We start from the raw sequence: 14788 nt of genomic DNA, 5'->3' as shown, positions 1-14788 counted from the left end.
ATTTATAGCTTTACACACTGTTAACATCAATGAGCGTGTTCGCCAACCTGTCAAGCAGAAACCTTTGACTTTAGCATTATCACAAACTCACCGACCTGACCTTAAGATAAACTGTCAGAAACATTCAACGTATTTAGTTTACTGTACACTTATCGGTCCCTGGTTCAAGTACATCTGATAATTTAATCTGATAGAGATGGTTATAAACAAATAGCTTCTGAAGAAAGTGAGCTTGTAATGACAGTGCAATTTGAATCTGGCCAGTTAGGTTATAGACATATTATCTTTGGTTCATTGGTTCACAGTGCCTTGACCTGTCAAATTTATGTCACCATAACTGTTCCTAATCAAAACGTTTTAATATTGCATGCTGATAGCTTTCCAACAATCAGTGGATTTGGCAAGTGGGAATACTGCACATAGAGGTAATATCGAATCTAAAGCTCCAGAGGTGTTTTGGTATCCGAACAGCTGCTTTAGAAACCTAATGCAAATTAGATTAGTTTTACCGGTATCCCTAAGGGACAATTCCTATGTCATTTTTGGCCAACAGTTGCTGGCTGGTCTCACCGCTACAAAATGAACTCACATTCCTTTAGCAAGCTAATCTTGGTGTCCCCTTAGAGAGACACCATCATATGCAGACACTCTGTTCTGCACCCTCCTCCACTTAAGTTCTTCCACCAGCTTCCTAGATTAGACTAACGCACGCCCACAAGCCTGCACTAATCCCACATTCAAGTACTGAGGCAGCATAAAAGTTCATACTCACAAAGGAGACATAGCGGTACAAGAATGAGCAACTTTGGGTACCACAAACAGCTTGGCAAGTATGAGGACATTGATGAAGATGAACTTCTGGCCTCCCTGACACTTGAAGAAATCCAGGAGCTAGAGAAGGTTATGGCTGAAATAGAGCCGGATACGAACATACCAACTGGGCTAAGGCAAGAGGACCAGACGGCCAAGCAGCCAACGGGTACTTTTTGCCGAGAGGCTCTGCTGAAGTACTGGGAGGACGAGACTCACAGATTGTTAGAGGTAGGGTCTATATGTAGAAATTGAGTGATATGCCAAACATTGAGGTACCAGCTTAAATTCTTGACAAGCACTTGAGCTTAAAATATGTAGTAGAAACTCCATGAAAGATTTATGTCATTTTAAAAAAATGCACATTGTTTTATACATATTTTAAACTATGGGAGGCACCATTATTTCAATGACGTGAAATAATTGCACTCAGTGAGCTACTGGTGCTACCTGTTGCTATTTTTACCGCAACACAATTTGGAAAATAAAATTCGAAAAAGATAACCGCAGCTACTGAAAGAGCTCACAGGCGCATCAGCATGTTTACATCCCGCCAGGTCTTTCGGAAGTTTTATTGGTCCACAGGCATCTTCCCATTCTTTTCTCCTCCTCTTATCACTAGAAAAGCAGTGAAGATTTACATCGCTTCTTGTTGCCCTTCGACTGAAAATTACAACCAAAAGCTGCACAATGTGGCATCGTACCAGTATTTTATTTTTCAAGTTGTGTATTCTGAGTTGTGTTGCAGTAAAAATAGCAACAGGTAGTGCCAGTAGCTCACAGAGTTCAACCATTTGACATCATCGAAATATAGTCACCTCCTAAAGTCTAAAATATGTATAAAACATGGATTTTTTTAAAATAACAAATCTTTCATGGGTTTTCTACTACATATTTCAGTAAGACACATCATTTACAGTATATTATGCCATACAATATTAATACCTGGGGTTCCCTTTGAAAGGTACTACTGAGCACCCTTTATGGGTAAATAATGGGTGTACCTTTGTAGGGTAGTGCCCAAGTGACAAGCTGTTGTAACCTTTAAGGCAGGGGTGCCTATACTCGGTCCTGGAGGGCCGGTGTCCTGCAGAGTTTAGCTCCAACTTGCCTCAACACACCTGCCTGGAAGTTTCTAGTAAGCCTAGTAAGAGCTTGATTAGCTGGTTCAGGTGTGTTTAACTGGGGTTGGAGCTAAACTCCGCACTACACTGGCCCTCCAGGACCGAGTTTGCGCACCCTCTGCTTTAAGGCATTCTAAAAGGGTAGGCATATCCACAAAACAAGCAAAAATTTGTGTGGGGGTTAGGGTTGGCTTTCTTTATGGGAACCCAAGAACTCCCAGTCTTTGGAAGGTCTTTACAAGGTGGTTCCCAACTTGGGGATGAGAAGGTCTCCAGCTTCATTAAGTGGAATTAAAAACGAATCAAGTCTAAAATGTCTGTGAGCAGTCCATTTGAGGCAGGCGTGTCCAATACTTACTCTAGGAAGGCAACAACCTTGCGGAGTTTAGGCTTCAACCTGCTCCAACACACCTGCCCATATGTTTCTAGTAATCCAGAAGTCATTGATTAACTGGTTCAGGTAAATCAATGGCTTAGTCTGGGGCTAGATATAGAGGATGGTTGTCTTTAATGCTGCATTCCATTTACCTCGGAAGTTGGATGTCGGAGCTAGGAATGACCTCACACCAAAGTGGAACATGTTCCAGTACAAAACCAAAATAGACAAGTCCATGAGTTTGAGACAAGGGTAGCTGTAGCCTGGAGCAATAGGCGTGCCAAAAGGTAAAACAGTACAACAAAACTTACCCCTAACCCAACCCTAATCCTACCCCCACACTCTGACAGACAGCTTTGTTGACAAATCATGAAGACCTTTCTCCACGCCCCTACCTTTCGGCACATCCTAACCTTTCACCATTCCCATTACTCCAGCCTGCAGTTATCCCTACTTGAGTTTGAGATACAGACAACCATAAATACTAAGAATATATTACACTTTCTTTTCTGTTCATGCACTGAGCAGCTAAAGATTCTGAAGTTGGAGTTGTTGTGATTCCTCCAACATTCCGAGTCGGAACTCTGACTTGGGAGGGTGTTCCAGTTAAAATTTCCTGCTGGGAACTCAGAATTTCCAACTTCTGAGTACAAATGGAATGCACCATAAGGACGGGATGTCCCTGCTTTAAAGAATAAGGGAGGACTGTCAAACAAAGTTGCTGGAGGGCCACTCTCCTGAAGAGTTTATCTCACTCTAGTCTCACGTAGCCAGACCTTCAGGCTGACGGCAGAAGGTCTGGGAACCTTTGATGCTTTGAATGGCCAAGAACCGCCCAAGAGGCCATACAGACAGCTAAAGCAACCAATCATTTTTCGTTTTAGGGGCGTGGAAATGTCCTCACAATAACAGACCGGTGTGTAAAACTGTTGGACGCATTATAAATAGTCTATGGCGCAAACTACATATTTCACAAATCTAGCACTTAGTTGATCCTGAAAAATGCTCATCGTCACAATGGTAAACAACGGCTTTCTTTTGTCATGAGGGGTTTGGCGCCACAACATCTTCGTTTCCAGGTGGCACGCTAAAGAACTCAAGTCTCCCAGAAATCCTGTATAATTTATCCATTCCAGTGACTATTTTAAAACTCCTGAAGCATTTTTGTCTGCCCTATGCATCAGACATGGTCGTCCGAAGCTGAGACTAATCTCACCCCTAAGTTATGGATAGTTATGGTTAGCTTAATAACACTGAAAGTCAGTTTAATAACATTGAAAGTCAATGAGAAATTCTTAATTTGATATAAAATAATGCTATATTAAAAATTACATTTCTTCATAGAGAATACAGACTGTAGCTGCAACATTGCTTCCACAGAACAAAGTTATTGCTCAGCTGGTGTCTCAGTTGTCTCAGCTGGTGATATCTTTCTTAATTAAGCATCATTGCTTGAGGTATGCCAGAGCTCAACCTTGTTTTCCTTTCTATGGTGACACACAGGACAGCATGGATGAGTGCCAGACAGATAAGAGCGAAGAGGAATGTGGCAGTGAAGAGCCTGAGGATAACGAAGAGGAGGGAGAGCAACAAAACTGGGGGCTCAGAACAGGGGCCGATGGAGAGAAACAAACTAGGTCAAGCAATTGGAATTTTGTGGACTTGTCCCAGTTAGATTGCAAGAGGAATGGTCAAAAACCTAAAGGCATTCATAAAGGCGCCCTCCACCATCACATTACACCAGAGAGGTCAAGTGGTAACCCTACTGATATTGTTAAGACCTTGGAGAACATCTTGAGTGATGACACCTCTTTGAGCGAAGTTAATCTAAACAACATTGAGAACATATCCCAAGAGGTTTTGGTGAGCTTTGCTGATGCCTTAACCTCCAACACTCACGTTGAGGTTTTCAGCCTTGCCAACACTCATGCGGATGACCAAGTAGCTTTTGCCTTGGGCAAAATGCTGAAAAAGAACTGCAGCATCACCAACCTTAATGTTGAGTCCAACTTCATTTCAGGCAAAGGTATCCTGGCTTTGATTGGCTCACTTCAGCACAACACAACACTAGTGGAGCTCCGTTTCCACAACCAGCGCCACATCTGTGGAGGCCAAGTGGAGATGGAAATGGTGAAAATGCTGAGGGACAACACCACTTTGTTGAAACTGGGATACCACTTTGACTTACCAGGCCCAAGGATGAGCGCAACAGGTATTTTAACCCGCAACCAGGACCGCCAGAGGCAAAGGCGGCTAGAACAAAGAAGGGAACTAGACAATCTAGAAAGAAGTAAGGAACAATCAAAGATGTTGGATACTGTGGACAATACGAAGTCCCTTCATTTCCAGATTCCAGATGCTACACAAGGAAAGCAGCACTTGGTCTCTTCTCACTTACCAAACCCACACAGTCAACCAAAGGTTGTGAATAACGTGCCAACTAGAAAAATTGCTGAAATGGTCAAGCAACAAGAAGAAACAGCAATGGACAGTATCAATCACAAAGGACACAAACTCACAGGGGACAAACATGGCAAGAATATTCTTCAACTTGAAAACCCAGTACCTTTAAGAAGAAAAGATGACAGAAAGAGTCTAGCAAGCACCCAGAGGTCAACACGTGATGATCTACTAGCAGCTATTCGTGGAAGCAGCATGGGTACACTACGAAGGGTAAGACATTTAGTATTTGTCCAGGACATATAGTAGCAATTAGGCAATTCTTAAACACAAGGCTCACATTTGGCAATATTAATGGACATGACAGGAACTTCTGAACAAAAGGTTTGGAAAACACCAACCCTGCCAAATTAGGTCTCCTAGGAACTGTAAGACTTTAAGCAATGATTACCTTTTTATACCAAGAAATGAATTATTCATTCAGTGGTCGTCTTGATTGACCAGACAGTGGAAAACACTTTTATCCACAAATTCTAATCCAAATTTAACAGATGGAAAGTTTGGTTTTGCCACACTAATAATGTCCCCAAATTTAAATGTACTTAATTTGAAGGTGTCAAAAAAGTTCTCAGTAAAGGAAATTAAAACCTTAAAGGGACAAACAATGCAAAAATGAAAGTGACTACTTACTTGGGTTAACTATCCTGTTAAGATCTTAAGACATTAAGTACCTTTTATGGCTTTTACTTGCTTATGCCATGTATACCACATGCAGTATTTCTGGTAGTTTTAACACTGCACTGACTACCGTTTCTTCTTTTTCTTGCAGGTCACCAATAACCATCGTTAAGGTATAAAACGCCTCATAAAAGATGAATCTGTAAAACAACAGAACACAAATGAAAATGTTTGTTCTCTTATCTGGGACTGAATCTGAACTACATTATTTATACATGTATTCAAACATGAAAAAGTGTTTTTTTGTAGTTTTTTTTTTTTAAATCGCATCCAACATAAAGGTTTTTGTGTACGTGTGTGTCTACTGTGTATATTTATTATCTATATAGAAATACACACACATGCAAGTATATATTTAAGAAAAATGTTGTTTATATATTTAACATATATAATACAAATATAATATAAATGTAAATGTATACATAAAAATATTTTCAAAATATATACTGTATGTGTGTCTCTTTACACATACACAATATGCACAGTCCACACACAAATATAATATAAACAAAAACTTATTTTGGATGCGATTAATCGCGATTAATCATTGCCAACATTAGTTTTTTGGTAACCTCTTTCCACCAACAAAATATTTTGCTCATTAAGTACAGGTAAGCACAGCTGCTTAGTAACTTATAGCATATAGGAAAGAATAAAATCCAAAAAGAAAATACTTACATTGAAAGCCGACTGCCATAATTCAGACTCCAATGAATTGGTCAAGGTTGATCCAGTTTGATCCATAATTTCGGCCATCAAAGATACAGGTATAAAAGTATTATGGTAAAAATAGGTTTAAAAAAAAAAAAGTAGGTTATTAAAAAGAAAAGCACTGTATCTCAGGTTTGTAAATATTACCATTTATTTAAGTATAGAATTTAGTGTTTTCATTCCACATTCCAACCCTCTTGTAACATCTGATGTCAATTTTACATTTTTTTCAGCACTATCCTTACAGGACAAGGACAGCAAATTCAGTTCAGACAGACAATACTGTTAAACCAGCATTAATTGTACACAAAGGTTTGTAGTTTTTTTTTTTTCTCATGACCTTAAATGTAGTTATCAGTCAAGCATTGACCTGTAAAAGCTTCTAACAAACGGAAGTTTAATTGCTTTTTTTTTTTCTTTTTCTTTTTTCTTTTGTGAAGTGCTTTTTTCAGTTATTTTCTTGATATGACTGAAATTCTATATTTGTGAAATGATGTTTTTTCACATTCAGGAGCAAGCTGTACTCACGACTTTGCCGGTTTGAATCTACCGTATATTATTTTCTTGTTAATAAAGTGAAAACAAAAACTCAGAACGGTCTACGTTGTGACGTGCAATGTAGTGTGACTCCGATCGTGATTACCACAGAAATCATATTTAATGTGTTCAGCCAATGTGTTCTCATCCTGCAGTGAATTTCCTTTTGTTATTCGTGCAAAAATATATATAGCCTCAATATATCAGCCTGGTGTACATTTACAAGGGAAACAATACAGGGGACATACATATTCTGATAGGAGAACCTCTTACCAAATCTAAGAATGCTAAACTAGGATTTGAATAAGAAAATCGAAGGTACAGAAAAGTAGGGTATGAAAATAGTGTTATCTAAATCATTAATCAACAATTAATAAGGACAGCGAGCGTCCCGTCCATCTCCCTTTCCCCACTCAAAGGGGAACAAAAACATTCAGGTCAACAAATCATGAATCCTGGCATAAAATTTCACATGGTTATTCCAGGAGATTATTTTACAGAGGATAAATGACAATACTTTACAGATTACATGAGGTATTGCACAGATTATTAAAAAAAACAAACGAAAACAAAGCAAAAAGGCAACAAAAATATACAGCGATTTGAAAAGAAAAAAAAAAAAAAAAAATACACAGAATGAGCGTAAAATTTGGGGAAGTGAGAATTTAGTATCATTTACTCTACTGGGTGGGGTTAGTGTTGAGGGATTAATCATCCCATTCGTCATCATCCTCAAAGTCTTCGTCATCGTCATCATCTTCATCTTCATCTGAGGATCCAAAAAAGACACATAAGAACCGTCAATAACTCATTACTTGAGTATGAAAAATTGTCTCAGCATAGCGTTTATCTACGTCAACAAATGCTAAAAATGCATTGATTTAAATAGGGATGTTGCGTCTTAAAAATGAAGAGGAAAAAGTCATAATCTGCCATGTTGCAAAATAATCTTTTAAGTTGGGCTTGACGTTATGTCATCTTATCAACGTAACTATTTTTTTTAAGTATGTAAACTCAATCTAACTGGATCAACAACTGTCAAAGTGAGTCGTTGAGCAGCCTGTTTTGAACAAACTTTTGAGAGACTGAAACAAGCACTTACCTGAGGAGTGGATGGCTTTGCTCCTCTTTTGCATCACCTCCATCAGAGCTCCAACGATGCCTGCTGACTGAGCAGGAGTGGGTGGTCCTGAGTCATTATCTGATACCTGAACATTTAAGAATAAAGCTATCAGACAACCATTTAAAAAAAATAATGGTTCCTAAATAATATGACAAAATTATTTAACAACAGCAGCAGCCAACATACTGCAAAAGTTCAAAGGCAGCGCTCTGATATACAGCACTGAACTCATAAAATATAACGTGATGATATTTTGCCCTCAACCAAAACTGTTTAAAGTCCATTTCCAGAACAACAATTTACAGATAATGTACTCACCTCCTTAGAGGTAAGCCGCATTTAAACTGCATTTTGAAAGTTCCAGCTCAGGGCACCATATCAGTCCATTATATGGAGAAAAATCCTGAAGTGTTTTCCCTCAGAAAACATTATTTCTTTATGGCTGAAGAAAGATATGAACATCTTGGATGACAAGGGGGTGAGTACATCATCTGTAAATTTTTGTTCTGGAAGTGGATTTCTCCTTGAATAGTTTTAATACTATTTGGATTTAGTTAGATTTACCCAAAACTAATTATATCTCATGTTTAACCACTATAGAGACTTCAGAGCCAGCGGCAAATTTCAGAAGTTTTGTCCAAGGTAAGCCTGCTGTCAGCGGGTTAATGAGGGTTGAACGGCCACTGACGCCCTAAAGCTGGATCACATCTCCAAAAATGACAAAGCAAATTTTCAAATAGACATTTTTTTTTTTTTAAATTAACAAACTGCATATTTGAACTATAAAGAAGTACATTCTCGACTAAGAAACTCTTAAAACTACATTGAGTTACACAAAAACAGCATTATTTATACAATTATAGTGGCCACCATGACACTCGCTGTGAGAAATACCACAAGCGGAGTAACACAAACAGTGAAACGGTTGGAGTTTCAATATCACTGGAATATCACACTCCTCTCAGATTCGAGGAACAGAAAGAGCTGTTCTTCAGAAAAAACATTCAGGTCCCAAGAATTCTTTGGTTTTCCAGCATTTTTGTGCATTTGAACCCTTTCCAACAATGACTGTATGATTTTGAGATCCAGCTTTCCACACTGAGAACAACTGAGGGACTCATATGCAACTATTACAGAAGATTCAAACGCTCACTGATGCTTCAAAAGGAAACACGATGCATTAAGAGCCGGGGGGCGAAAACTTTTGAACAGAATGAGGTGGCGTACATTTTTCTTATTTTGCCTAAATATCAGATTTTTTCATTTAGTACTGCCCTTCAGAAGCTATAGAAGATACTTACATGTTTCCCAGAAGATAAAATAAGTAAAATTTCCCCCAATCTTCAAATTCCAAAAGTTTTCACCCCCCAGCTCTTAATGCATTGTTTCTCCTTCTGGAGCATCAGTGAGCGTTTGAACCTTCCGTAATAGTTGCATACGAGTCAGTTGTCCTCAGTGTGAAAATTAAACAATCATTGTTGAAAAGAGGTTAAATACACAAAAATGATGAAAAACCAAAGAATTTGTGGAACCTGAAGGATTTTTCTGAAAAACAGAATTTAGCATAAACAAGGGACTCCTGAACAACTATCACTAAACAACAACAACAACAACAACAACAACCACCACCTTATTCAGGTCAGTACTAAAAAAAAAATAATAAATAATATGTATGATCCCTCTTATTCTGGTAAAATAATTAACATTTTGCAGTGAATACACTATAATAAAGTAAAATGATAAAACTATAAAAATTATATATATAAAAGCTGATTCTCCACAAGTAACTAGTATTTTAAAACCTTAGTTTTAGCACAATGAATGATCGACAGGCGAGTAGGCGGTTCTCCGCCTTTGTCTGACACACATCAGGACGAATTAATGTTTACAGTCCTCACCGTTTTGAGCTGGATGCCCTGTCGGATCTGGTCGAGTAGCGCATCGCGTCCTGTGGACGACACTGGCCTGTTGTTTTGCTCCACTTTCTTTAACTGAGTTCCCTCCCTGATTTGCTCCAGCAGAGCTGATTTCCCGCCCATGGGCGAGGGCGTTGATTCACCGAGGCCTGCGTCCATTTCAGGAGGTGGAGGAGGTCCAGGTGGAGGCGGTGGAGGAGGAGGTGGAGGTGGGGCAGCTCCTCCGGATGGAGGTGGTGGTGGCGGGGGAGGTGGCATGGAGGCGGGGGCAGGTGGTGGGGGAGGTGGATGCCCTCTGCTGGGAGGTGGTGGTGGAGGCGCTCCCATGCTAGGCCGGGATGGTGGAGGGGGAGGGGGAGCGCTCGTCGGGGCCCTTGAAGGTGGAGGGGGCGGTGGGGCTCCTCGTCCCCGCACTGGGGGCGGTGGAGGTGGGGGTCCAGAAGTGTGAGGAGGGGGTGGGGGTGGGGGGCCGCCCCGGGAGGGTGGAGGCGGAGGTGCTGAAAGAGGAAAAATTTTTTTGTTACAATTAAAATAAAGATAGAATCTCTATGTGTGAGTTATGGGGTGAAAGAAATATTTAAGAGTTGAACAACACAACAAAGTCATAATTATGAGTGGGTTGAACTGTCTTTAAAAGGACAGTTCACCCAAAATCAAAATTAATCTATGATTTGCTCACCTTCAAGTCATCCATGGTGTATATGACTTTCATCTTTCAGACTAATACAGTCAGGATATTACAAAAAATGTCCTGGTTCTTCCAAGTATCAATGGCAGTGAATGGGTGCCGAGATTTTAAAGCTCAAAAAAGTGCATCCATCCATCATAAAAGTACTCCACAAGGCTCTACATGGCCTTCTGAAGTTAACTGATGCAGTTGTATAAGAAAAATATCCATATTTAAAAACTTTATCAACCACAATTTCCAGCTTTCAGTAACTGTTGTACACGTGTTCACGAGAGAGTAGTGTTCCAATGGATGACATATGGATATTTTCCCATACACAAATGCATCGATTCACTTTAGAGGGAATTTATTAATTCTCCGGAGCCATGCGGAGCACTTTTTATGATGGATGGATTCACTTTATTTTGCTTCAAAATCTCAACAGCATTCACTGCCATTATAAAATTTGGAAGAGCCAGGACATTTTTTAATACAACTCTGATTGTATTTGTCTGAAAGAAGAGTCATATACACTTCGAATGGCTTGAAGGTGAATAAATCATTGTGTAATTTTCATTTTTGGGTGATTTATCGCTTTAAGCCCAGAGTTTTCGAGTTGGGAGTGTGTCAGTGAGACAGTAAGGCAGATGCACCGGACAAAATGTCTGTATTGACAGTATATTTGTTTAAATTAATGACTTCTTTTTCCGTTTACAATATAACACACCTACTGTACAGTTATGAATGAATATATAACTATTCAATATACATCATCTTCAGAAACTGAATAAAAACAAAGCAAAAACACACCCAATGAGCATTCTTCATTTAATTACATTGCGATCGTGTTCTAAATAAAGTGACTTGAACGCATCGGACATTGTAGTTACAACTTCCCAACTCATAAACATGAACTTCTCAAGAGGACTTGAGTACATCATTAGTTTAGTTTAAAGACCCCATGAAACCAAAATTGAAGTAATGACTATTATCATTGAAACATCTTTATGCTAGTGTACTTGTAATTACGGAGAAAAAACTGCTTCATTTTCTATGCTGTGAAATACTAAAAGTAATAATAAAAAATAATGATAAATATACAAAAAGCCAAACAATTTAAAAATAGCTATGCAGATCCCATTTAGGAGATAAAGGGGCAGTCACACTAGCAAAATTTTGGTGAATATCCACCCACGAAAATTCACCGAACTGTCAATGTGGTCGCACCACAATTTACTAGGGCTGCCCCCTAATAGTCGACTAACAATTAGTCGACGAGAAGAGGCTTGGTCGACCAAAATTATATTAGTTGCAGAAAGTCTGAGATGTACAGATCATTAACGGCTGGTCTATGTGGTAATACAGTAATCAGGTAGGAAATCCAAATGCTAACCTATCATTCATCGACCTCATATATGGCTTTTCATCTAAAATATAAGTAGTAGCAACTTTACATGGCAGGTCAATCTAATGTTAACCTAGAAAAATGTGCGCTATTCAAGTGTTTGCACAGAGTTTGGAAGCTGCATGACAGATGGAGGCACCAGTGTCCTCACTCACTGTAAAAAACAATTTGTTGAGTCAACTTAAAATCATTTGTAACCTGGCTGCCTTAAAATTAAGTTCAGTCAACTCAAAAAGTTTATTAAACTTGAAATGTTAAATTATACCAAGTGACAACTTAGATATTTGAGTTGAATCAACTTAAAATTTTAAGTCAGCTGGGTTACTTGCCCATCTGTTAAGTTTAGCAAACACAAATATCTAAGTTGTTACCTAGTACAACTTAACATTTCAAGTTGACTAAACTTATTTTAGTTGACTGCAGCAGGGTAACAAATTATTTTAAGCTGACTCAACAAATAGTGTTTTTTATTTTTTACAGTGCTTAAAATACTCCATTTTTGGTCATACAGATAAAAGCAATACATCTTTTGAATCTGTAAAGACTACGTTTATTTGTGTGCGCTCAATAACAACGAAACGTTGTGCTTTTGTAAAATAATTAAAGCAAACAGGATGCGCTCTCTGCTGCCTCGCTCTCTGTGAACTTGAGCGAGAACATTCGAAACGGTGTATACTTGCCTTACAGACATGAAAAACACACATACATACATACATACATACATACATATATACATATATATATATATATAGGGAGAGAGAGAGAGAGAGAGAGAGAGAGTGAGTGTAATTAGCTTATTCGGGTATGTGGGCAATTAAAGACTAATTTTTATGATTTATATGGTTTGTTAATAACCGTGCGACTAATACTTAAAATGATCGATTATTGTCAAATATTTCAGCTAAGTAGCGAGTATTTAGTAGATGGTTACAGTACGACATGGAGCAAGTTAAATTATGCATAATAAAAAATATTTTCCTACCTACCATCACTGTCCAATTGATTCAGTCTTTTTAGTGGGCTGTAGTATAAACTAAAGCCACTAAAATAAGTTACAATCACTTTAAAATCCCCCCATCTAACTCTGTTTCATTTAATACATCCATACAGGAAGAAAAATACTCAATTCAATTTCATTTCATGAGGTCTTTAAAGCTGAAGTAAGACTTTCACTCTAGAAGAAAAACCAAACTAAATTTTGCACCACACCAACAGCAAACAATAGCATTTTTTCAAGTCATATTATTGAAGCTCAAGACATAAAACAAGTTTTTACATAAGTAAACAAATGCCTTATGAAGAATTATGAAAAATATCCATTTATGTACAAATGCTCTTAAACCTAAATCACCTAAAATGTCATCCAAGTATTAAAAAAAAAAAAATCATTCACAACAATCCATGCCAACCTGCAAATAATCAGACCTCTTACACATGCAAATCTAAGCAGGTTTCACTCAGAAACAAACAGTCTACCTACCGCACCACCTGGGAGGATCTGAAGGAAAACCACATATATTGATCAAATATAAAATGCTAATATATGCACCTAACTTCTGTATAAAATCCTCTGAGGAATGTGTTACAGCCATATTATTGTAATGCCATAAAAAGGCTATATTGGCATTGCTGCTTCATGCAGCATTTGTTCTTCACTGAATTAGTTGACAAAGAACTAGTTAGGGAAAGTTTTGGGCCTTTTTATTGATTCAGGCCAGACTTTCTGCCAGCAGATGATTGATGGACAGACATGTCAATATGAGGAAGCCACAAAATCGCAGGTGTTCGGTGCACAGAGTCTGACAGCGATCAGTCTCACCTTGTCTCCTCAGCTCATTCTTCACAGCCTCTACACCACCCTTCTTCTCAATGAAGTCGTAGATGACCTTAGACGTCTCTTTGTCTTTGAGCTGGGCCTCAGAGATGCCACACATGTCAAACAGGTTCTTCAGCTCAGGGTCCAAATTATTCAACTGCAAAATAAAAGGTAATAAGGAGACATTTCATTTTCTTCTTTATTTGGAATAGTTACATATTCAGTTGACAGTTCCACCAAAAATGAAAATTACCTCATGGTTTACTCACCCTCAAGCCATCCTAGTTGTATATGACTTTCACCTTTCAGACAAATGCAGTCAGAGCTTTATGAAAAAAAAAAAAAAATGTCCTGGCTCTTCCAAGCTTTATAATAGCAGTGAATGGGTGTTGAGATTTTGAAGCACATTAAAGTGCATCCATCCATCATAAAAAGTGCTCCACATAGCTCTGGGAGGTTAATAAAGGCCTTCTGAAGTAAATCAATGTGTTTGTGTAAAAAATATCCATATTTAAAAATTTATAAATCATAATCTCTAGCTTCCGCAAACTGTTGTACGTGCATTCACGAGAGTGAAGTACTTTTCATGATGGATGGATGCACTTTATTAGACTTCAAAATCTCAACAGCCATTCACTGCCATTATAAAGCTTGGAAGAGCCAAAACATTTTTAATATGACTCCGATTGCATTAGTCTGAAAGAAGAAAGTCATATACACCTAGAATGGCTTGAGGGTGAGTAAATTATTTGGTAATTTACGTTTTTGTGTGAACTGTCCCTTTAAGAATATTGAAGTTCTGAAATTCACTGCTTATTTACTAGATTTCATAAATGAAATGCAAGTGCTTGCAAGGCAGCAAAAGAATACTGATAAAGTTAAGTAAAACTAGAACTTTTGGATTTGCTGAAAGAAAAACAAAAGGATGTTTTTGGCCGTGCCAAATAATTTGAAGTATCATTCATTCCCGTAGCAAAAACGTGCAGATACGTTGCCCAAATGTTATATTTAGGGTTAGGGGTTTGTTCAAATCACCAACCTTAAGTATGAGCAATAGTAATAGTGATGCTTGCCTTAGTAAGCACAACTAAATATAGATAGAAGAAAGAGAGAGAGATATTAATGATAAAGTGTCAAAACGATGAGTAAATGGATGCAAAATCAA

General features: G+C 38.2%; 2 protein-coding genes across 3 annotated transcripts in view; one reads left to right on the top strand and one right to left on the bottom strand.

Moving 5' to 3' along the window:
* The first annotated feature begins 670 nt into the window (after positions 1 to 670).
* On the top strand, positions 671 to 6579 carry lmod2a (leiomodin 2 (cardiac) a). Its single transcript, XM_051099379.1, has 3 exons — positions 671 to 1041; positions 3814 to 4983; positions 5540 to 6579. The coding sequence occupies exons 1-3, from the start codon at positions 796 to 798 to the stop codon at positions 5558 to 5560; spliced, it is 1437 nt and encodes a 478-aa protein (XP_050955336.1). The 5' UTR covers positions 671 to 795; the 3' UTR covers positions 5561 to 6579.
* Positions 6580 to 7302: 723 nt separating this feature from the next.
* wasla (WASP like actin nucleation promoting factor a) overlaps positions 7303 to 14788 on the bottom strand; it is a 34964-nt gene continuing 27478 nt past the window's right edge. For both annotated transcript variants that reach the window (XM_051099377.1, XM_051099378.1), the window contains 4 exons: positions 13627 to 13780; positions 9718 to 10232; positions 7799 to 7904; positions 7303 to 7465 (listed from right to left, as the gene is read on the bottom strand). In XM_051099377.1, the coding sequence (XP_050955334.1) occupies positions 7404 to 7465; positions 7799 to 7904; positions 9718 to 10232; positions 13627 to 13780 (837 nt within the window). In that variant the 3' untranslated portion in view covers positions 7303 to 7403. The remainder of the gene's footprint in view (positions 7466 to 7798; positions 7905 to 9717; positions 10233 to 13626; positions 13781 to 14788) is intronic.

Source organism: Labeo rohita, chromosome 25 (genome assembly GCF_022985175.1).
Source record: "Labeo rohita strain BAU-BD-2019 chromosome 25, IGBB_LRoh.1.0, whole genome shotgun sequence".
Lineage (NCBI taxonomy): Eukaryota > Metazoa > Chordata > Actinopteri > Cypriniformes > Cyprinidae > Labeo > Labeo rohita.
Note: the sequence above shows the minus strand (reverse complement) of the source record. Positions and strands in the feature narration are given on the sequence as shown.